General features: G+C 39.5%; 2 protein-coding genes across 3 annotated transcripts in view; both read left to right on the forward strand.

The window, feature by feature from the left end:
• The window catches only part of EPSTI1 (epithelial stromal interaction 1), a gene marked incomplete at its 3' end in the record, with an annotated part of 103,424 nt that extends 97,195 nt beyond the window's left edge, over window positions 1-6,229 (forward strand). For both annotated transcript variants that reach the window (XM_081215079.1, XM_081215080.1), the window contains one exon: window positions 5,695-6,229. In XM_081215079.1, coding sequence (XP_081071205.1) covers window positions 5,695-5,703 — 9 coding nt within the window. The remainder of the gene's footprint in view (window positions 1-5,694) is intronic.
• Window positions 6,230-11,402: 5,173 nt separating this feature from the next.
• Window positions 11,403-24,706, forward strand: part of LOC308605028 (uncharacterized protein) — a gene marked incomplete at its 5' end in the record, with an annotated part of 108,690 nt that continues 95,386 nt past the window's right edge. Inside the window, 2 exons of the mRNA XM_081214696.1 lie at window positions 11,403-11,465; window positions 13,073-13,680. Of these exons, the coding sequence (XP_081070822.1) occupies window positions 11,403-11,465; window positions 13,073-13,630 (621 nt within the window). The 3' untranslated portion in view covers window positions 13,631-13,680. The remainder of the gene's footprint in view (window positions 11,466-13,072; window positions 13,681-24,706) is intronic.

Raw genomic sequence — 24,706 nt, forward strand, 5'->3', positions numbered from 1 at the left:
TTGTGAATTTAAGACTATCCAAGTTTATAGAATTTATAAGTTGTGAAATGTGATTGAAACTCAGATTTTGGACAGGACTTGGAAACTTGCTGTACATTTTCTCCTCTACTTAATAATTCCCCCCCCCTCCGACCACCACCAATTTAGAAGGTACATATACCTAGAAAAATACCTGGGATTGAAGGGAAGATGATGGGAGAGAGTAAATGAAGACTGCATGGGCTGCTGTTAGGAGAATGAGGATATGGGAGTCTGGCTCACCACTGACTACTGGTAGGTCTTAAGTAAGTGAGCTGTGAATCTCCACTTAGGTTCCTCACAGATAAAAAGAGAGCAACATTGCTTTCTCATGATGTGATGTGAGTGAGGATGATTGAAGATTCCTTAGTAAGATAGGCATATCCAAGTCCAAAGTGTATATTGGCTTCTCCCTTGCGTGAAAGAAGCAGTGACACAAAGGTGAGAACTTGCTCAGTCTCCCATCTCCACCTCACTTACCTATACACATGTCTGCTTTTCCTTATGGACCAGATTCTATCTCCTCCACCTACTGGGGGACTTTGTTCTAACAACGTTCTTCTCTCTCTCCTGAACTGTCAGCTGTCATCTTGACTAGAAAATTCCCATCAGCAGAAAACTTAAATAAATATACATTATATATTGAAGCCCCTTTCCCTCTTGCTACTGTCCTGTTTCTTTGTTCCCCTTTAGAGAAAAACTTTGAGGTATCTATCCTGTCTCCAATTTCTTTCCTCCCTTTTCTCTTAAACCCAGTCTAATCGGAATTTAGACCATATCTGTCTAACCACAATGTTCTTCTCATGGTTACTGACATTGTCTACATTACAAAATCAAATGGTTATTTCTCTATTTTCATCTTTTGACCGATCAGCATCATTTGTCATGGTGAATCACTGCCTCCTCTTTGAACCTCTTTCTTTACTTGGCTTCTGGGACACTGTACTCTCCTGGGTTTCCACCTATTTCAGTGGCCACTCCTTTCTGTTCTCCTTTGCTGAATCCCCTGTATCCTTCTGTCCTCTTAACACTGGAGTGCCTCAGGGATCCACCTTGGACCATCTTCTTTACATTCATTTAATACCTTCATGGCCTCATTCATTCTCATGAAATTAAATACCAATATGCTCTGTACTCCCAAATTTCAATTTCCAGCCTAGACCTCTTCCTCTAGACTTGCAGATCCATTTGTCTACCCAACATCCCTATTTGCATGTCTAATAGACATTTCAACCTTAACATGTCTAAAACTTCACCTTTGATCCTCTTTACCCCAATGCTCTATCTGCACTTTTTCCTGTTTGCATAACAGTACAACCCATCTCTCACATCCTCACAGCTGACCCATCAGCGAATCTTCTTGACTCTTCCTTCAAAATAGATCCCAACCTCTATCACTGCTCATCTCAATTCTTGAAATAGTCTCCTCGATGGTTTCCTTGCTTCCACACTTACCCACCTAGAGTCTGTTCTCAATATGAGACTGAAAAATAAGTCAGGCCCTGTCAATCCTCTGCTCAAAGCCCTCCAATGGCTCTGATAACTCTCCAAATGTTTGGAGTAAGAGCCAAAGTCCTTAGAGTAAAAGCCAAAGGATTTCTCCTTACTAATCCTTACAGGGGCTCCATGATCTAGACCCCACTCTTCTCCTCCTACTGCCCTTCATCCTCATTCCTCCCAGCCATGCCAGCTTTCTGGCTGTTCTTTGAAAACTTAAGAACTGGCTGCTCCCTCTGTACTCTTCTCCAAACTGTCCAAATGATTTGTTCTCTTTCAAGTATTTTCTTGAGTTCCAAGAATTCCTTGGCCATTCATTTAATGCTGCCACCTGTGCCCTTACCTCAGGCTCTTGTCATAATCTTTGCAGTCTCCATTTCTTTATTCAATAGCACTCTGCAACTTCTAACCTAATTTTCTAACATCATTTTCTTAGATGTTTTGTTGACTAATTACTCTTATTCTCTCCCTGTGGTAATTTATGTTCCATCTTCCATCAGAGCAGGGCCCTTTGACTGTTTTGTTCACTGATATATCCCAAGCATAACACAGTGACTGGAACTTACCACAAGCACAGGGAAACATGTGGTTGTGGCTGAGGTCACCAAAATGACAGAGATTTAGAACCAAATGATTTGATTTACTAAAATGATTAGATACTGAATTTAAAATAACTATGTATAAAACATTTGATGGAATAAATATTGGATTTGAAATGATGAGCAAAAACAAGAGATAAAGACAACCAGGAAGATTTCAAAGAGAGCAAAACAGAACTTCTAGGAATAAAAAAATATAATCTTTGAAATTAAAGCACCTAATGAATTTATAACAAAAAGAATACAAATTAAGAACTAAACCAAAATATCATTTTTCATCTATTATTTGGCAAAGCACAAGAGACTGACAACATACTGTGTTGGCAAGATGGGGGAAACAGTTTCTTTCACACTTTGTTGGTGGGAATTCAAAATGATTTAAACCATATCTAGATTAGTTACTGTCTCCCCATAAAATAAAAACCAGGCCTACACATATTACAGAAAAGTTTTACTAAATGTTCAAGAAACAGATTATTCCAAATGTCTAGAATGTTTTCCAGATAAATGAAAAGGAGGGAGTATTCTTCCAAAGGATTAAGCAGGTGAACGTAACTGTGAATCAAAATCAAAGATTATATAGAAAATAAATTATAGGCCAGTCTCACTCATAAACATAGATTAAAAAATCATAACAAAATTTTGACAGATTCAATAATGAATTTCTTAAAAAAAGCATAGTATATCCTTATCAAATGATATTCATCCCAGAAATACAAGCTTGGCTTATCACAAATAAACAAAAAAAAAAAACCCAAAAATCTCGGAGATAATTATAGGTGAAACACCATATGATCATCTCAATAGATAGAGAGAAAGCATTTGATAAGTTTCAATACTCATTTGCAGTAAAAACTTCTAGCAAACTAGAAAAGGAAATTTCTTTAGCTAATACAGGGATCAAAGTTCTATAATAAAAACACATCAAAAGCTTTTTTTTGAATCAGATATAAGCATTGAAAAGGAGAAAATTTATAAATCACAGATACAATTATCTACCTAGAAAATCCAAAAGAATTTATATTAAAATTATTAGAATAAATAAGGGTCTAGCCATGTTGGTAGATATAGGATCAATATAAAGAACTAATTTGTCTCTACACGTGGAGAATCAACAAAAGAACCTAATAAAAAGGTAAAACCAAAAATGTATATTGCCTTTAAAATACATATAAAATTTTATAGAAAGATATTAAGGAATAAATAAATAAATGGCGTTTTACCTTGTTAATGGATACAAATGAGCTCTCAAGTAATCTGTTGATTTAGTTAAATTCTAATCAGAGCAAAGAAACAAGAATAGCCAATTCACTCCTAAAAATATAGAAGTACATATGGGATTTGATAAAATATTTAATATGGTATAGAATTGGCACAGGCCGACCCAACTATTTCTAGAGTTTTGTTGTATGACAACAGGCAGAGCCCATCATAAGGGGAAAATGGACTCTTCAACAAATGCTGTTGGGACAATTGAGTACCCACATGAAATCATAAAAAAAAATCAATTCCAGGTAGAGTAAAGTTTATAAATAGAAAGGAAGACTTTTTAAATTCTAGAAGAAAATACACTATTTATAAAATTGAGCTAGGGAGGATTTCATAAGACCCAAGGTATAAACTAAAAAGAAATGATAAATATACATTAAAATAAAACATCTGTTCATCAAAGGACACCATACAAAAATAAGAAAAGGTATAAACTAAACTTTTATTGTGGATATGTTTTATAAAAAGTGGACAAGAGGTTAGTATACAGAATATATTTAGAATGTGGCATTTGTTTAGAAGTTGGTAGATAACAATTAATCTCCTACAAGGAATGAGAGAGGAGAGCTCACAGATGGGGCTTGGAGGATATGTTGGAATCAGTAAAAAGCCAAAGACAGAGAAAGAAAGGAGGAAGGCAGAAAATATGATAAAACTATGATGAAAGCCAAAGAAAAACTTGTTTCTTGAAACATCATATAGACACTAAATAGTAGGCCTTTGATCAGCATATTTTGGGTAGAAAAATTAGACTGATCTTTATTTTTAAAGCTTTTTCTAATTTAAATCACATTCTTCTCAGGTTACTTAATACATATTTGTTCTTTGATTATTTATTTATTTATAATTTTTATTTTTAAAAAATTTTATTGGAGTATAGTTGATTTACAACGTTGTGTTAGTTTCAGATGTACAGCAGAATGATTCAGTTATACCTATACATGTATTCATTCTTATTCAGATTCTTATATAGATTATCACAGAATATTGAGTAGAGTTCCCTGCGTTATATAGCAGGTCCTTGTTGGTTATCTATCTTATATATAGTAGTGTGTGTTAATCCCATGCTCCTGATTTATCCCTTCCCCTCCCTCTGGTAACCATAAATTTGTTTTAGATATCTGTAAGTCGGCTTCTGTCTTGTAAGTAAGTTCATTTGTATCATTTAAAACAAATTAGATTCCATATCTGAGTGATATCATATGATATTTGTCTTTGTCTGACTTACTTCACTTAGCATGATAATCTCTAGGTCCATCCATGTTGCTGCAAATGGCATTATTTCATTCTTTTTATGGCTGAGTAATATTCCATTGTACATATATACCACATCTTCTTTATCCATTCTTCTGTCGATGGACATTTAGGTTGCTTCCATGTCTTGGCTATTGTCAATAGTGTTGCAGTGAACACTAGGATGCATGTATCTTTTCAAATTATAGTTTTCTCCAGATATATGCCCAGGAGTGGGATTGCTGGATCATATGTAATTCTATTTTTAGTTTTTTAAGGACGCTCTATACTGTTCTCCGTAGTACCATATTCTTTGACAATTTAAAACTGCTTTTATACTAAAAATTTGCTTTTGGTCTTCTAGCATCCTTTATTACTTTTCATGATGCATCTAGGGTAGGATGTTTAAAGAATCACTTCAAACGATCCTTTCTCTGATACCAGTAGGTAAGACCCTTTGACATGCTGTAGCAATGCTGAATCCAGTGTCTTCAAAGGCAGTTAAGCATTTGCCATGACCCATGAGGCAACCTGAAATTTTAGTTTCCCAGAATGTTAGAACATCAATAGTCTGAATCCCAGGTGTACCTTGGCCCAGCAGTCTGGGAGGCTTGATGGAGGTGTCATGACTATTTGCACATAGTGGGGGGAGGGGACTCAGTTAAGTCTGTCTCCTTTCCTCAACGTCCCCTTAGAAGTCACCTTCCTGCTGTATAATACAGTGCACCTCTACTGCATACAGTTCCGTTTAAATTGCTCTGTTCCATACTATATTTGCCCTGTCCTTGCTGTAACTATGGAGGTGGGTGACAATATTTGTGAACACTATTAATTGTGACCTGTGTTAGCCTATCTCTCAGAACACAGCTGATGAGCTGTCATTCAATAAGCCATTACATTGTTGACAGAGACCATTTTGTGACTCAAAATGGAACTTGAAAATTAAATCATTTCACTGGGACTTGAAATCATTAAAAAAATAATCAGGTAGAGTGTTTTTTAGAGGAACTTCATTTTGGATTTACGAAAGCTTTGAATTTTGTTGCTGGTACTAATTTTTGTTTTCTTTTTCTTCCAGGATATATGAGAAATATTTGCTTACATCTGGCCTTTGTCAACTGACCTTGAAAAACCACGAGATGTTTTTCCTTCTTGCAGCTTTGTTCAGCCTCACTGTTTTTACCTTGACTTCAACTGCCCACCCACTCAGCTGAGCAGCTGGGGATGACTGGTTTCTCCCTGTCATTATTTATACATGTTTGTAGGAGCTGATTACTGAACTCATATTTAATCTCTACTGCCAGTGAAATGCTGCATTATTTTTCTAATTGGTTTCACCTCTTATTGGAAGTATAATTATAGACGTGTTAGTAAGATAGAAAAGGAGGGAATCATTTGATGCTTTCAGGTTAGTGAGAACTGTGGGTGCTACATGCCTGTCTCTCTAAACAGCTAATTCTTATCTAATTCTCAGATCAGGTTTGGGGAAGCTTTGGCACCTTTAGATTTGAATCTCTACTTTCTTAATTCAGGGCACAAATGTGAGCAAAAGAAAAAATAAATCTTTTATATGCTTTTAAACAAATTTATAAATAAAATTTGAACTGCTTCTGTATAAATGGCTTGGCTTGTTTGTTTTTTAATGAAAAGCTCTTGAGGGGTCTCAGTTTTATATTCTCCTTTACAGTCCATAGAGATCAAATGTAGTACTGTAATCACTACTGGATTTGGCTTTGGTCTTGAGTTACTTACTAATACTGTTCCTCTGGTTTTTCAGAGTGGGACAGTTCATATCCTGAAAGGCCATGAAAAAAATCAGCTAGACACAGATACCACGTGTGGTTTGTAGGTATTTTGGAAACTTGTCTTTGCTCATGCAATCTACTTCCTATTACTAATGCAGTAGGCTTTCCTGTTCTACTTTTATGACCTTGAACCAGTTTACAGACACTAGTGTGAGAATATAGGTTTTCCACACTGTATGGTCTGGCCACCACCCCATCCCCCCACGTTACGTAGGCGAAGCACTGTAGCACTGCATTTAGTCTTAGAAGGAAGGTTGGAAGAATAGATAATTTTTGCAGCTGGACACGAGTAGACGACACTTTGCAGCATTTAAGAGATCTTCTGTGTTACCAACTGCTCTGTTGAAAGTAACTTGCTAAACATATATTTAGGGAAACACTGGGATTTCAGGTTCTTGGGCCAAGATTGGGGGAGCTCACGGAAGTGGGGTGAGGGTGTGGTACAGAAAGAGCTGCACTGGGTGGTGGTGATGGTGGTGGTGGCTGACAGCAGATGGTGCTCAGCTCGTTTCTTTGGAGTAACTAATGCAGACACTCTTGGTTTCCCTCTCTTCTGCCAGCTGAACCTACGTTAGTGCTGTTGACAGTAATATAAAATGCTTGGCCCATCTAAAATCTTTGTCACTGCCTAATATGGGGAAAATGAAATCCCTCAGCCTGGGTTGGAAACACCGCCAAACTGACTGTAAGTGTGTGAATGTCACAGGCATTTTACTGCTGTGGCATGCAGCCATTTCAGTCCTACACCTGCCAGCCTGGCTACCTCACAGTCCACGGTCATGTTCTGGTTTTTGTGTCTACGCTTGGCATTCCTCACTTGCTGCTATTTTCCAGTGTGTAACCAGGAGTCAGTATAGGGGAGAGAGATGCTTTCTTACTTTGGGGACTCTTAGGAAAGTTGGTGTCAATTTCTCTTCTACTGCCTGCCATATCCTGCATTCCTAAAGATTTTGTTCAGGTGTCTGGTCTCATAAAAAAAAATCATTGTGCAGGTATGGAAAATTGTGACTTTATGGCCAAAATTATCTCGACTACATATGGGATGGTAAACATCTTCCTTGAACAATTCTCTATGTAGGTAGAAGTAACCAGAAAAGAAGCAAGAATTGCTGTGTAAGGGAGTCTACCATTTTGCTTTTCATATTTAATCTGCTCTTGATTGGAATACAGTTTGACTTTTGGGTAACCCTGGATAGGAATCCCAAAGTTCCAATCACCTTTTCTATGCTTTTAAAGTACATTTTCTGAAAAAGAGAATAAAAATGAGACAAACTATTACAAAAGTAGTAAGTTTTTGTTACAGACACTTTAGACATACAGATGAGTAATAAAGAGGAAAAATATTGGTGATTTTTTTTCAGGTTTATTTGTTGATCTTCACACCTTAGTATTTTGGTATGCATCCCTCCAGATATTTTTATCTGTATGTGTATCAAAATCCCTGCAATAAAATCCTTACAGATACTTGTCTAATGATTGGATGAGGACAAATACCTTGAATTAGAACTGGTGGTTTTAAGGGAATCCACATTTATAGGGGTTTTACTATATGTAGTTAAATTACTTTCCCAAAAGTTGACATCAGTATTGACTGCCACCAGAAGTATGCTCTATACCCTCCCTCATCCTATTACTATTTTTTAAAAATCTTCGCTTACAGACGTAGAGAATGGACTTGAGGACATGGGGAGGGGGAAGGGTAAGCTGGGACGAAGTGAGAGAGTGGCATGGACTTATATATACTACCAAATGTAAAATAGCTAGTGGGAAGCAGCTGCATAGCACAGGGATATCAGCTAAGTGCTTTGTGACCACCTAGTGGGGTGGGATAGGGAGGGTGGGAGGGAGACGCAAGAGGGAGGAGATACATATACATATGTTTATGTATAGCTGATTCACTTTGTTATAAAGCAGAAACTAACACACCATTGTTAAGCAATTATACTCCAATAAAGATGTAAAAAAAATTTCCCTTATATGTTGAGTGAAAAATGTCATTTGGAGAGCTTAATCCCTCTTTTATTTTTCCTTAGGTCTACTGGTCATTTTTTATCTTCTTTTGTGTGCGTGCATGCGTGTGTGTGTGTGTGTGTGTGTGTGTGTATAGTTGATTTGTAAAAGATTTCTCTGTTGAGATATTACCTTGTAAATATTCTAATTTTTATAAATCTTTTAATTTAGTATTTAATTTAGTATTGGGTTTTAAATATTTGTGTATGGGGATGTATCAATCTTTTTCCTTTGTGGTTTCTTCTTGGTGTTATGTTGATAGATTTTAAAATGTGCAGCAAGGCAGCAACCCACCCAATGAGAAAATGAAGGACTTCTCCTGGGTGTAGTTATGGGTGATACGGGGCAGAAGATCTTACTCCATTCATAGCATAGACCTGAGCTCACAGGTTTGTTTTATGTATGTTTACACTGGAGAAATATTTCCTGTGGTCCCTAAACACTGTTTAGGTTGAAAAAAATTAGATTCCTTCCATAGATTGATTTTGTTAAACATTATAAAAATTCTCTAAGCTGATTTTTAACTTGAAGATTTGTCTTTTAGAAAGTATCTTTAGGAAATTACATTGTAGTTATAGTAAATGTAGAAATATTTCCCTCCAAAATAAAGCACTTGGCATTTATAAAAATGAAAACTGCAAGTTAAAATTCAAAGTTTTGATAACTCTAGCTAAAAATTTATAATTGATTTTAGGAAACATAAATCATAGAGACAGTGCCTGCAGGCTGAATTTTAACGTCCAGAATATGAAACAGATGGGCTGCGAATAGCTGGACCTTCTCCTGTGAAAGGGCGTGTTTGGAGCTGTGGCTGCCAGAAGAGGAAACAGACATTCTGTTAGAACTATTAATAGGTAGAAGAAAATAGTAAGAAGGCTGTGGGCTTTTTGTTTTTAATTCTATGAACCAATGTACATGGTAGGTAGCTCTGGGCCAATGTCCATGAAATAAGATTGGAGTGATGAATAATATATGAGGAAGAAAAAATATGCCTTTCAAGTTACTGTAAGGATTACAGAGAATTAGTACACGTTAGGAATTTCAGGTAGAGGCTCTGTGTTGCACCCCTTTTCTTTTTGAATAGTCCATTGTTTAACAGTGGCATTTAAAAAGGATCATAGAGGATTCTTTTTTTCTCACAGAATCATATGCTCAAAACTGAGGGTTTTTAAAGCATATAAAGGCAAATGGCAGAAAATTGTTATTACACTTATTACATGTTATTGTGCCATCTGCTGGGGCAGACGATACAGGGAGACCTGCGCTGTAACACTCACTTCCCCTAGTAAGCTGATTATTATAATCCCTTTGCCCTACCACTCAGAGCTTCATACCCATGCTCCAGCCTCCCTTACTTCCCCAAAGAGCACTGCTACAGCTGACCTGGAGGAACTGTTCACTCAGTCATCAGAGGGTAGACATCTCATTCTCCACAAAATGTTACATGAGTGATCAACCCTGGACTATGAACTGGTTAGAAATTTTAATTTTTATATTTTAGAAACCAGAATTGTGCCAAAATGGAGCAGAAAGTGTGCTTTAGTAATGAGAGCAGAAACAGATGAGAGAGAAATATTTGAAATTGGACATTGTGAATTAGGAAAAATCAGAAATCAAAATTTAAATACAATATAGTCTTTTTTAAAATATTTTTTTGACGTGGACCATTTTTAAAGTCTTCATTGAATTTGTTATAATACTGCTTCTGTTTTATGTTTTGGTTCTTTGGCCGCGAGGCATGTGGGATCTTAGCTCCCCGACCAGGGATTGAACCTGCAACCCTTGCACTGGAAGGCGAAGTCTTAAACACTGGACCCCCAGGGAAGTCCCTTTAGTCTGTTTTGAATATGGCACCATGGGGACACAAAGATAAATGGTACCGTTCCTGTCCTGAGGGAATGGAGTGGACAGGATAGACAAGGTTATACGACTGCAGTAAATCCCCATATCTCAGTGGATTGGTAGTATTTGTTTTTGATTATGCTACACTTCAAGTATAGGTGAGCAAGAGGCTCTGCTCACCTTTGTCCCTCAAGGGCCCAAGCTGATAAAGCCTCCATTTCCGTGTGCTTCCCCTACAGCAAGGGGAAGAGATAGCAGCAGTATCTTGTATTGGGTAATTAAATGCTTTCCCAGGAAATGGTGCACGCTATTATTGTTCATATTTTATTGGCCAGAACAAATCACATGGCTATCCCCAACTTTAAAGGGAGTGGGAAATACAATTCTACAATGTTCCCAGAAGGAAGAAGAGAACAGGAACATTTGTAAATAGTTCTAGTGACTACCCCCAAAAATGCACTGTAAGGTTGAAGAAGAAACACCCATGAAAACTTAAGACATACATATAGATGCAAAACAACAGTAGAAACCCAGTCCAGTTAAAACTTTATTAAGGGGCTACTATATGCCAGGTACTGTGCTAGGCATGAAGACTACAAAAATGTCCAAACCAGCCATGAAAAAACTCTGAGTTAGGGACACAGACACACACAGAGAACTTAGGAAAAAAATGAGATAGGAACTATGTAAAGCAATGAGGCAAGAAGTGTAAGACATGATGGAAGTCGGAGGGCTTTGTGTACCATATCAAGTAGCTTGGGCTTTTGAAGGGTTATGAGCAGAGAATGGACCTGATGAGATTTTTGTTTTAAATAAATCATGAGAGATCTCATGGAAGGCAGATTTCAGGGAGGCAAGACCAGAGGCAGACCAACTAGTTAGAGGTGACTGCTTCAGTCCAAATGACCCATGATGAGACTCCTAAGCTAGAGCACTGAGTAGAGATGGGGAGAACAGAACAGGCATGTGGAATTCTTAGGATATAAAAAACCAGGACTTTGTTAGTGACTGAATATAGATGGAGAGTGACAAGTGAGAGATGAGTTTCATATTTCTAGCCTGGGTCTCTAGTTAAGGGGAGAGAGACCAAGATGGCAGAGTAAGAGGACATGGAGCTCACCTCCCACCCATGAACATTTCTAGCCTGGGTGAATGTGTTGATGGTGATGTGACCACAAAGACAAAATCTGTGGTATTTCAGAGGACAGGGAGCCCTGATGTGATCAATGAAGAGTTTTAAAGACTATAGATTTAAACCTGGTGAGCTCAGGGACTTTGTCTTGTTCAATGCTGTATCCCCAGTGCCTTGAATGGTGCCTAGCACATAATAGGGATTCAGTGAATATGTGGTAAGTGAATAGGTTTGATGGAGGAGTTAAGATTTTCAAAGGTTAAGAGAAATAAGTATGATGGTGGTTGGCGGAGGATTGGGTGCAGGGACATTTAGGGCAAGTAAACCACAGCAAGGCAGTGGGTGTGGTTAAGTGTGTGGGAGGGGAGGACAGGAGGGAGAGGGGGAGAAGGAGAAGTGGGGGAAGGGGGGCAAGAGAGAGAGAAAAAGAGAGAAAGAGGGGAAAGCTATGTTAGGGGACTAATACAGTTGTTGCTCAGTGTGAAAGGAAGTGGGAAGATCAGAATTAGGAGAGGAGAGACACTCTGAAAGAGCATCTCTTGATGCTTTGGGATTTCTCATAGCTAACTGACCAACCCCAGGTGTGGCAGCCAAGGTTGGAAAGATTCTTGGGACGAGGCTACCAGACTAAGCTAGTCAGTTCAGCCCCTGCCACTGGCAGCTGCTGGCACAAACCAGTGCTGGCTTTGCCTATTTGTAATTCAAAAAGGATGCTGGTGATGCCTGTCCCTTAATGCCTACAGATCATTAGCAACGCCATGAGCCATAGCATCTGGGAAAAAGAAAGGAGCACCACTCAGGAGACGTGAGAGTCTAGCACTGTCAGCCACTAATGTGGAAACCCTGGACTACTCTCTTACCTCCATGTCTACTTCACAGGATAGTTTTTAGACAACCTGGATGGGCTAAGTGCTCTTAAAAGGTAAAGAAGTGTACAAGGTAAGGGAATGGCAAATGCTAAATTAGCATTAAATAGAAAGAGGCCCTCTCAACCCTTGCTCTTCAATATTAAAATTGTTTGCTCTTGGGCTTCCCTGGTGGCGCAGTGGTTGAGAGTCCGCCTGCCGATGCAGGGGACACGGGTTCGTGCCCCGGTCTGGGAAGATCCCACATGCCGCGGAGTGGCTGGGCCCGTGAGCCATGGCCGCCGAGCCTGCGCATCCGGAGCCTGTGCTCCGCAACGGGAGAGGCCACAGCAGTGAGAGGCCTGCGTACCGCAAAAAAAAAAATAAAAGTGTTCTCTCTTCTTCCTCCCTACTTTATCACCATCCTACAGAACACCTCTGACTACAGGACTCAGCCGTCTTTTTCCCCCTCTCATCCATGCAAAACTTACTGCCAAGGCTTATCAGTTCGACTTCCACAATAACTCTAGCAGTTGTCCCCCTTCTTTCAATTTGCTGCCGTCCACTAGACTTGGTCCCTCGGTATGTTTTAAAGAGACCACTGTCAGAAAGAACTACCTGGTCCTCCTGCCTCCCGCACCTCACTTCCACGGTATTATGGAAGTGGTGGGAATCTTGTAAGGAAGCGACCGTGGCATTTTAGGATCTCTGCTAGCCCAGCAGAGGCTTTAAGTGCGCGGACGCCTCCGGTTCTGAATGGATTACAGTGCAGGGCTCTGAGCAACGTGCGCATTTGTTGACTCACCTAACTCCCCTAAGCAGGGAGACCTTTTGACAGTCAGTCTCCCCCCCCGCCCCGCCCCCTGGCACGCAGTGAGGACGACCGCGACGAGGCGGCACCCAGCCCCACGAGGGGGACGGCCGTGCCTCCCTTACCGTCTCAACCCCCCAGGAGAGCTGCTCACCGGAAGCACCGCCGGAGTGGGGATCCGAGGGACTCACAGGGAACAGGAGACGACGCCACCGCTCGGTCTCCGGCACCTGAACGCCGACCTGGAGCGCTCCAGGAGCACCGCCAAGGGCCAGGCGGGACGCACGCCGGCACCGAGGGACGCACCCCGCCGCCGCGCCCCAGCCAAACCCCACCTTGGCGAGTGCTTCTCGCGAGACGCGCTGAGGCGGCGAAGCGAGAGTGGGAGAGGACGCCGGCCCGCCCAGGCTCTGAGGCTGGGGTCGGGAGACCGGGAGTCAAGCCGGGCACCGCACCCCTGCCTTCCGACACCACCGACCGGCGTGGAGGAGAGGCGAGAGGCCCCGGGCAGAACGAGAAGGGCGGCCCAGTTCGCCATGAACGTCCGTCTATCGTCTGGCGCGGCCTAGGCCCGGCCCCGGTGAGCGGGACGTCACCACATCCATCGATCGACCTCAAAGTAAACTTTTAAAACTACTTTTTTTTTTCATAGTGAAAAGTAAATATTAAAAAGGAATCAGAATAGTTATCCACCCCCTTTAATGAGTTTCTTAAAACACACGTATCTCAAATACCATGCTACTTTATTTTTCTGAAGAATGTGTTTTTCTTTCCCCCATGTGGTCTTGCTGTGTTAAATTTTTAGAGAAAATTACCTGAAATTTTCTTTGAAGTTGCATTTTGTGGCTAAGAAATTTGAAACGAACCCTCAATGGACCACTGTAGACCATATTATGTTGGAGAATATACTCTCTCTAGTCTACTTCATAGGATCAGAACAAATTCTAAGTGGATGATAGTCTCAATTCTAATGTATTTTCAAGGGTAGTTTTTGCCTCCATTCAGAATACCTTTCTTCAGAAAGTATTTTTTTGCAAGGCAAAGCTTGTCAAATGAGTTCTATTTTGTCAAGTTTATATTTTACAAAATTTAGTTCTCAATTTTCCCCTAGTCTGGTACAGGAAAGATAGGAGCTGTCTTTAAAAAAAAAAAAAAAAAAAAATTTTTTTTGTACAATGTGAGATATTCCAAAGTGCAGTTATAGAATTTCAGAATTAAATCTTGCACATCATTTGAGCTGTCACCATTTTTTTTTATTTTTGGAAACTTAAAAATATTTATTAATTCATTTAAAATAACAAGAATCAACCTATTACGTGTCAGCATAAATCACGTTTTTAACAGAAAATATCTATATTTTCCAAAACAAGAGAAAATATGTGATAAGAGTGGCATTGTTTTACATTAAGTTCTTTTTACATAAATTTACATCACATTTTTTTTTCATTCAAACAGAAAGTCACAAAAATTACAATCATCCTCATCAGTTCACTCAGTACCATGTAATTAATTTTTTTTTCATCTTGATCTTTTCTTAACACTTGTTTTTCTTTTTGCGGTGCACGGGCCTCTCATTGTTGTGGCCTCTCCTGTTGCGGAGCACAGGCTCCAGACGCGCAGGCTCAGCAGCCATAGCTCACGGGCCCAGCCTCTCTGTGGCATGTGGGATCTTCCCGGACCGGGGCATGAACCCGTGTCCCCTGCATCAGCAGGCGGACTCTCAACCACTGCGCCACCAGGGAAACCCTGTTAACACTTTTATGAATTCATCAGTTTTCCATTAGAGTTGTGAAAATGCTTATTCATTCAGTTCAGCCGTACCAGAAACCTGTACTTGTCACAGTCTTTTCCATTAATTCCTTGAAGATGAAACCCTTTTATAGGAACATTTTTGCAAAAGCATCAGAATACACCTAGAACTGTCTGTAAATGACAAAAGACTTAAAAATGACCACAGTTAAATATTTGATGGAAAGTTCATAATAATGAAGTTGACAAGGAAATTTAGTTATTTCTGAGATACACATTTTAAAGTAATAACTAGAATTATGGCTTATAACATTATACCAGAATATATAAGATTCTTAGGAATGTCATATAATGCCTGAAACATTTATATTAACATATTTCCATACAAATAACGCAAAGAAAGTTTAGTATTAGGTTTTTTTTTAATTTTTGAACTATATTTTATTTATTTTTTTATACAGCAGGTTCTTATTAGTCATCCATTTTATACACATCAGTGTATACATGTCAATCCCAATCGCCCAATTCATCACCGCCCCATTCCCACCCCCCCCGTGGCCTTCCCCCCCTTGGTGTCCATACGTTTGTTCTCTACATCTGGGTCTCAACTTCTGCCCTGCAAACTGGTTCATCTGTACCATTTTTCTAGGTTCCACATACATGCTTTAATATACGATATTTGTTTTTCTCTCTCTGACTTACTTCACTCCGTATGACAGTCTCTAGATCCATCCACGTCTCAACAAATGACTCAATTTCATTCCTTTTTATGACTGAGTAATATTCCATTGTATATATATGTACCACAACTTCTTTATCCATTTGTCTGTCGATGGGCATTTAGGTTGCTTCCATGACCTGGCTATTGTAAATAGTTCTGCAATGAATATTGGGGTGCATGTGTCTTTTTGAATTATGGTTTTCTCTGGGTATATGCCCAGTAGTGGGATAGCTGGATCATATGGTAATTCAATTTTTAGTTTTTTAAGGAACCTCCATACTGTTCACCATAGTGGATGTATCAATTTATATTCCCACCAGCAGTGCAAGAGGATTCCCTTTTCTCCACACCCTCTCCAGCATTTGTTGTTTGTAGATTTTCTGATAATGCCCATTCTAACTGGTGTGAGGTGATACCTCAGTGTAGTTTTGATTTGCATTTCTCTAATAATTAGTGATGTTGGGCAGCTTTTCATGTGCTTCTTGGCCATCTGTATGTCTTCTTTGGAGAAATGTCTATTTAGGTCTTCTGCCCATTCTTGTATTGGGTTGTTTTTGTTTTGTTTTTTTTTTTTTAGATGTTGGGGGTTGGAGTTTTTTAATTAATTTATTTTTGCTGTGTTGGGTCTTCGTTTCTGTGCGAGGACTCTTGTGGTGCATGGGCCTCTCACTATCGGGGCCTCTCTTGTTGCGGAGCACAGGCTCCAGACGTGCAGGCTCAGCAGTTGTGGCTTATGGGCCTAGTAGCTCCGCGGCATGTGGGATCCTCCCAGACCAGGGCTCGAACTCGTGTCCCCTGCATTAGCAGGCAGACTCTCAACCACTGCACCACCAGGGAAGCCCTGTTTGTTTTTTTAATATTGAGCTGTATTAGCTGTTTATATATATTGGAGATTAATCCTTTGTCTGTTGATTAATTTGCAAATATTTTCTCTCTATCTGAGGGTTGTCTTTTCATGTTGTTTATGGTTTCCTTTGCTGTGAAAAAGCTTTTAAGTTTCATTAGGTCCCATTTGTTTATTTTTGTTTTTATTTCCGTTACTCTAGGAGGTGGATCAAAAAAGATCCTTCTGTGATTTATGTCAAAGAGTGTTCTTCCTATGTTTTCCTCTAAGGGTTTTATAGTGTCTGGTCTTACATTTAGGTCTCAAATCCATTTTGAGTTTATTTTTGTGTATGGTGTTAGGGAGTGTTCTAATTTCATTCTTTTACATGTAGCTGTCAAGTTTTCCCAGCACCACTTATTGAAGAGACTGTCTTTTCTCCATTGTATATCCTTGCCTTCTTTGTCATAGATTAGTTGACCATAGGTGCGTGGATTTATCTCTGGGCTTTCTGTCTTGTTCCATTGATCTATGTTTCTGTTTTTGTGCCAGTGCCATACTGTCTTGATTACTGCAGCTTTGTAGTATAGTCTGAAGTCAGGGAGCCTGATTCCTCCAGCTCTGTTTTTTCCCCTCAAGACTACTTTGGCTATTCAGGGTCTTTTGTGTCTCCATACAAATTTTAAGATTTTTTGTTCTAGTTACGTAAAAAATGCCATTGGTAATTTGATAGGGATTGCATTGAATCTGTAGATTGCTTTGGGTAGTGTAGTCATTTTCACAATATTGATTCTTCCAATCCAAGCACATGGTATATCTCTCCATCTGCTGGTATCATATTTAATTTCTTTCATCAGTGTCTTATAGTTTTCTGCATACAGGTCTTTTGTCTCCCTAGGTAGGTTTATTCCTAGGTATTTTATTCTTTTTGTTGCAGTGGTAAATGGGAGTGTTTCCTTAATTTCTCTTTCAGATTTTTCATCATTAGTGTATAGGAATGCCAGAGATTTCTGTGCATTAATTTTGTATCCTGCAACTTTATCAGATTCATTGATTAGCTCTAGTAGTTTTCTGGTGGCATCTTTAGGATTCTCTATGTATAGTATCATGTCATCTGCAAACAGTGACAGTTTTACTTCTTCTCTTCCAATTTGTATTCCTTTTTATTTCTTTTTCTTCTCTGATTGCTGTGGCTAGGACTTCCAAAACTATGTTGAATAGAAGTGGTGAGAGTGGACATCCTTGTCTTTTTCCTGATCTTAGAGGAAATGCTTTCACTTTTTCACCATTGAGAATGATGTTTGCTGTGGGCTTGTTGTATATGGCCTTTATTATATTGAGGTTGGTTCCCTCTATGTCCACTTTCTGGAGAGTTTTTATCATAAATGGGTGTTGAATTTTGTCAGAAGCTTTTTCTGCATCTATTGGGTTGATCATATGGTTTTTATTCTTCAGTTTGTTAATGTGGTGTATCACATTGATTGATTTGCATATATTGAAGAATCCTTGAATCCCTTGGTTAAATCCCACTTGATCATGGTGTATGATCCTTTTAATGTGTTTTTGGATTCTGTTTGGTAGTATTTTCTTGAGGATTTTTGCATCTACATTCATCAGTGATAGTGGTCTGTAATTTTCTTTTTTTGTACTATCTTGGTCTGGTTTTGGTATCAGGGTGATGGTAGCCTCATAGAGTGAGTTCGGGAGTGTTCCTTCCTCTGCAATTTTTTTGGAAGAGTTTGAGAAGGATGAGTGTTAACTCTTCTCTAAATGTTTGATAGAATTCACCTGTGAAGCCATCTGGTCCAGGACTTTTGTTTGTTGTAAGATTTTTATCACAGTTTCAATTTCGTTACTTGTGATTGGTCTGTTCATATTTTCTATTTCTTTCTGGTTCAGTCTTGGAAGGTTATACCTTTCTTAGAATTTGTTCATTTCTTCCAGGTTGTCCATTTTATTGGCATAGAGTTTCTTGTAGTAGTCTCTTAGGATGCTTTGTATTTCTGTGGTGTCTGTTGTAACTTTTCCTTTTTCATTTCTAATTTTATTGTTTTGAATCCTCTCCCTCCTTTTCTTGATGAGTCTGGATATTGGTTTATCAATTTTGTTTATGTTCTCAAAGAACCAGCTTTTAGTTTTGTTGATCTTAGCTATTGTTTTCTTTGTTTCTATTTCATTTATTTCTGCTCTGATCTTTATGATTTCTTTCCTTCTGCTAACTTTGGGTTTTGTTTGTTCTTCTTTCTCTAGTTCCTTTAGGTGTAAGGTTAGATTGTTTTATTTGAGATTTTTCTTTGTTTCTTGAGGTAGGCTTGTATAGGTATATACTTACCTCTTAGAACTGCTTTTGCTGCATCCCATAGGTTTTCGATTGTCGTGTTTTCATTGTCATTTGTCTCTAATTATTTTTTGATTTCCTCTTTGATTTCTTCAGTGATCTCTTAGTTATTTAGTAACGCATTGTTTAGCCTCCATGTGTTTGTGTTTTTTACGTTTTTTTCCCTGTAATTCATTTCTAATCTCATAGTGTTGTGGTCAGAAAAGGTACTTCATATGATTTCAGTTTTCTTAAATTAACTGAGGCTTGATTTGTGGCCCAAGATGTGATCTATCCTAGAGAGTGTTCCGTGTGCACTTGAGAAGAAAGTGTAATCTGCTCTTTTTGGATGGAATGTCCTATAATTATCAATTAAATCTGTCTGGTCTATTGTGTCATTTAAAGCTTCTGTTTCCTTATTTATTTTCATTTTATATGAGCTGTCCATTGGTGTGAGGTGTTAACGTCCCCCACTATTATTGTGTTACTGTCGATTTCCTGTTTTATAGCTTTTAGCAGGTGCCTTATGTATTGAGGTGCTCCTATGTTGGGTGCATATATATTTATAATTGGTATATCTTCTTCTTGGATTGATACCTTGATCATTATGTAGTGTCCTTCCTTGTCTCGTGTATTTTAAAGTGTATTTTATCTGATATGAGTATTGCTTTCTTTTGATTTCCATTTGCATGGAATATCTTTTTTCATCCCCTCACTTTCAGTCTGTACGTGTCCCTAGGTCTGAAGTGGTCTCTTGTAGACAGAATATATATGGGTCTTGTTTTTGTATCCATTCAGCAAGACTGTGTCTTTTGGTTGGAGCATTTAATCCAATCATGTTTAAGGTAATTATTGATATGTATGTTCCTGTGACCATTTTCTTAATCGTTTGGGGTTTGTTTTTGTAGGTCCTTTTCTTCTCTTGTGTTTCCCACTTAGAGAAGCTCGTTTAGCATTTGTTGTAGAGCTGGTTTGGTAGTGCTGAATTCTCTTATCTTTTGCTTGTCTGTAAAGCTTTTGATTTCTCCATCGAATCTGAATGAGATCCTTGCAGGATAGAGTAATCTTGGTTGTAGGTTCTTCCCTTTCATCACTTTAAGTATATCATGCCACTCCCTTCTGGCTTGTAGAGTTTCTGCTGAGAAATCAGCTGTTAACCTTATGGGAGTTCCCTTGTATGTTATTTGTCGTTTTTCCCTTGCTGCTTTCAAAAATTTTTCTTTGTCTTTAATTTTTGCCAGTTCGATTACTATGTGTCTCGGCATGTTTCTCCTTGGGTTTATCCTGTATGGGACTCTGTGCTTCCTGGACTTGGGTGGCTATTTCCTTTCCCATGTTAGGGAAGTTACTATGTGTCTCGGCATGTTTCTCCTTGTGTTTATCCTGTATGGGACTCTCTGCGCTTCCTGGACTTCGGTGGCTATTTCCTTTCCCATGTCTACTATAATCTCTTCAAATATTTTCACTGGTCCTTTCTCTCTCTCTTCTCCTTCTGGGACCCCTATAATGCAAATGTTGTTGTGTTTAATGTTGTCCCAGAGGTCTCTTAGGCTGTCTACATTTCTTTTCATTGTTTTTTCTTTATTCTATTCTTCAGCAGTGAATTCCACCATTCTGTCTTCCAGGTCACTTATCCGTTCTTCTGCCTCAGTTATTCTGCTATTGATTCCTTCTAGTGTAGTTTTCATTTCAGTTATTGTATTGTTCATCTCTGTTTGTTTGTTCTTTAATTCTTCTAGATCTTTGTTAAACATTTCTTGCATCTTCTCGATCTTGCCTCCATTCTTTATCTGAGGTCCTGGATCATCTTCAGTATCATTATTCTTAATTCTTTTTCTGGAAGGTTGCCTATCTCCCTTCATGTAGTTGTTTTTCTGGGGTTTTATCTTGTTCCTTCATCTGGTACATAGCTCTCTGCCTTTTCATTTTGTCTGTCTTTCTGTGAATGTGGTTTTTTGTTCCACAGGCTCCTGGATTGTCATTCTTCTTGCTTCTGCTGTCTGCCCTCTGGTGGATAAGGCTATCTAAAAGGCTTGTGTAAGTTTCCTGATGGGAGGGACTGGTGGTGGGTAGAGCTGACTGTTGCTCTGGTGGGCAGAGCTCAGTAAAACTTTAATCCAGTTGACTGTTGATGGGTGGGGCTGGGTTCCCTCCCTATTGTTTGTTTGGCCTGAGGCAACCCAACACTGGAGCCTACCTGGGCTCTTTGGTGGGGCTAATGGCGGACTCTGGGAGGGCTCACGCCAAGGAGTACTTCCCAGAACTTCTGCTGCCAGTGTCCTTGTCCCCACGGTGAGCCACAGCCACCCCCTGCCTCTGCAGGAGACCCTCCAACACTAGCAGATAGGTCTGGTTCAGTCTCCCCTGGGGTCACTGCTCCTTCCCCTGGGTCCCGATGCGCACACTACTTTGTGTGTGCCCTCTAAGTGTGTAGTCTCTGTTTTCCCCAGTCCTGTCGAAGTGCTGCAATGAAATCCCACTAGGCTTCAAAGTCTGATTCTCTAGGAATTCCTCCTCTCGTTGTCGGACCCCCAGCTTGGGAAGCCTGGCATGGGGCTCAGAACCTTCACTCCAGTGGGTGGACTTCTGTGTTATAAGTGTTCTCCAGTCTGTGAGTCACCCACCCAGCAGTTATGGGATTTGGTATTCCTGTGATTACACCCCTCCTACCGTCTCATTGTGGCTTCTCCTTTGTCTTTTGATGTGGGGTATTTTTTTGGTGAGTTCCAGTGTCTTCCTGTCATTGATTGTCCAGCAGCTAGTTGTGATTCTGGTGTTCTCACAAGAGGGAGTGAGAGCACGTCCTTCTACTCCACCATCTTGGTTCCTCTACCGAGCTGTCACCATTTAATTTGTTCAGTTCCTTTCTTTATGGGGACAAATTTTAGTGTCTTGCTGTTTTTAAATACCTCTTACCAATAATCCCCATTTTCTGAATGTCTGGAAAACTGGAGCTTTTTGGTCTTTCATTCATTGAAAATGTGGATAAGAAATTTTCCAAAACTATTTTGGAAAAATATAGCACAAATTTAGAAGGCTCATTTATAAAGACTTCAATACCATTATAGGGCACTTAGATTCATTTACAAATTATTTCTTCAAAGGCTCAAATATCTCTAATCCTACTTATGGCAGCCAGCAAGGAGAAAGACACGTACTGCTTTGTATTCAAAATCAGGTTTTTAAACAAAAAATGTGTAGTTCATTTATTCTAACTATGTATATGTTATGATATTTATAAACTTTTATAGCTACTGCTACTATTTGACAACTTGAGTGCAAAGATAAATTATGTTGCAGCACACCCAATGCCAAGCACATTTCTACTCCATAAATTTCTTTAGAAAGAACATAGTTTTACCATGGCACTGTGCTCCATCAAAATTTGTATTTATATTGTTATGCAAGGATAACTTTAGTTTGAAATTTTTAAACACTGAATTTACAGTAGCACTTATTCATTTAACTGAGTTTATAATGGCATGTCGCTCTAGGAATGTCAAATGTTTTACTTTCAACAGGATGAAATTCTAAATACTTTACTTTAGTACCATGACATTTAAAAAATTGAATCATTATTGAAAAGTAATCGTTTTCTAATATGCCGTGTCTGATTACACTGATGTAAAAGTGGCATCATTTAATTGTTTGAAATGTTTTTCTGCATTGGAGCCAGTGCATTAACAGCTACACTTTTTGTATGTGCACAAGAAAAATGGAATAAAGTTAATGTTATAAATTAGTTAATATTTAGAATAAAATGAATTTAGAGGAACAGTTATTTGATCTAAATGCAAAGTCTTGCTTTGCCACACGCTTTCCAAAACTGTATGTGTTAGGTCATTGTCTTCAGGCACAATCTTTGGAAGCTGATGTTGATGCTTCAGCATTTTTGTGTCTTCTGAATTTTGTGGAATCAGTGGTATTTTACCGTCCCCATGGTAGGTGGTCAGTGTTGATAAACATTTTGAAATTTATAGGTTTGTCATCAACTTTCTCGTGAATGGAGTATTTGTTGATTAAACAGTCCCTTTCATTTTTTTGAGCCCATTAATGTGAAAATATTTGTTGCCAATTTTAAAAGTGTTACCAAATAAATACAGAATAGTTGTAGATTTATGCAGCATACCACTGTAGCAAGAGCAGTAGAAAGTAATATACTTTCTATTTTCTATGGGAAAATAGTCTTTATTTTCCATAAATATTTCACATACACCTAGACTTGTTTTCCACTGACTGCACGAATGGTGGCCTGCTGATAGCAGGCATCTCTCAAATTAAGACAGCGGTCTCCCCACAACTGGCTAGTATCCCAAGGGGCCAGCGGAGGCAGCAACACCAAATCTTCTTTCTCCCTTTCCCAGATGGGAAGGAGCTGTTCCTAGCTGCTAGTTTCCTAACATACTTTCTTTGTTAAGTGAACACCCCATAAGCTGTCCTGAAAAGAGAGGTGTTGTGTTGCAGATTGAATTATCCAGAAGCAGCTGCTGAGAGGAAGTTTGGGGTTCAAGATGTTTATTTGGGAACAACACCCACGAAAGGAAGAGGGAAAAGCAAGACTGGGCAGAGGGAGCTGTCCAACTTCAATGCAGGCTTGACGAAGCCTTGGCTAACCTGGCTGGGAGTTCTGGAATGAGTGTGGCCCATCAGAGGTGTCCCATATAGGGCCCAAGTGGCTGGATCTTTATACGCACACCTCACCTGGTCACCAAGTATGGGCTGTCCTGGAAGGGGCATGACATTTGGTGGGGCCACTCTCTGCAGCTGAGGCACACCCTGAAGAAGCTGACAGCTAGAAGCTGTCTTGCTCACTGCACTGCCCACAGCTAGGCAGCACATCCTTCTTTGAAGAGCCATCTGGGCATCACTTTGTCCATCACGTGTTGTGGCTGAATAAGACTGGGAAAAGTGAGATAGGTTATCTCAGCACCCTTGGATTTAACCAGAGTGAGAACACACTATCTGTGTCTCATATACTACTAGACAAGTCCATGGTAGGAAGTAAAACCACCAAATGGTGATTGCCAGAGGCTGTGGCCTGCTGAGATGGACACTGGGGTGCAGGAGTTTGTTAGGGAGTGCTCTTGGGACCACAGGCTCAGAAAAGGCAGGAGGATTGGGCAGAAGGAGAAGCTGACTTATGAGGCAGCCTCAACATGGGCCAACCCCATAGGGAGCTCTGAAGTTGGGTGAGGGGGCTGGACATTTATACTTTCACATAAACCAGTCATTGGCCGTGGGTACCCTGGGAAGGGGGTGTGGCCTCATGGGGCTTTCTGCCAGAAGCCCCTCCTGGCAGTTAGGGAATAGTCTTTCAGTTCTGATGGGAGCTCTGAGAGTCACATCACCGCACTGGAAGTCTACTGAGCCCATCCTGGCTAACTTTAATGCAAATAATAATAATAGTGCTAGTAATAATAATAATAATACTTTGTTTAAAAAATCCGGAACCGATGCTGAAAAAGATAAACCTGACACACAGATATAAACTAAGACTGCCTCTAAGCAAATTAAAAAAAAAAAGTCACCCTATGTCTAATGAAGTTAAAGGAATGATTTCTAGGAAGAAAGAACAACTTACATTTAACCGCCTTGAAGGTAAGCTGCTGATCCAGAAATCTTTTGAGCTGACTTACTTGAGTTTTCACTCAAGTGCAAAAGGATTTAAGTTGGCTCTTTAATCCATTTTGCTTAGAGTGTAGTACAGCAGTGCTTTTTTATTTTGCAGTGTCTTCTTTCATTTTCAGCAGTCCCTACTTAATCGTTGTGTCTGCTGCCCCCCGTCCTGATCACTCAGCAGACCCCACTGCCATCCAGGGTCATCTGGCTACAGGTTCCAGCGTGCCCAGTGCCTGATGATTTGGCCCCCACTCTATGCATGGCCTTGCTCTCTCTTAGGCTATGAGCAGAGGATTTTTCACAATAATCGTAAAACATCGAAACTCATCCCCACCAATCCTTACAAAGAGCCCAGGGAGCCCAAGCTGTTTCAAATGAGATGCTTCTGCCAAAAGAGCACGGGGAGAGTGACCCTG

This window comes from Mesoplodon bidens (assembly GCF_964165515.1).
Source record: "Mesoplodon bidens genome assembly, chromosome: 17".
Classification (NCBI taxonomy): domain Eukaryota; kingdom Metazoa; phylum Chordata; class Mammalia; order Artiodactyla; family Ziphiidae; genus Mesoplodon; species Mesoplodon bidens.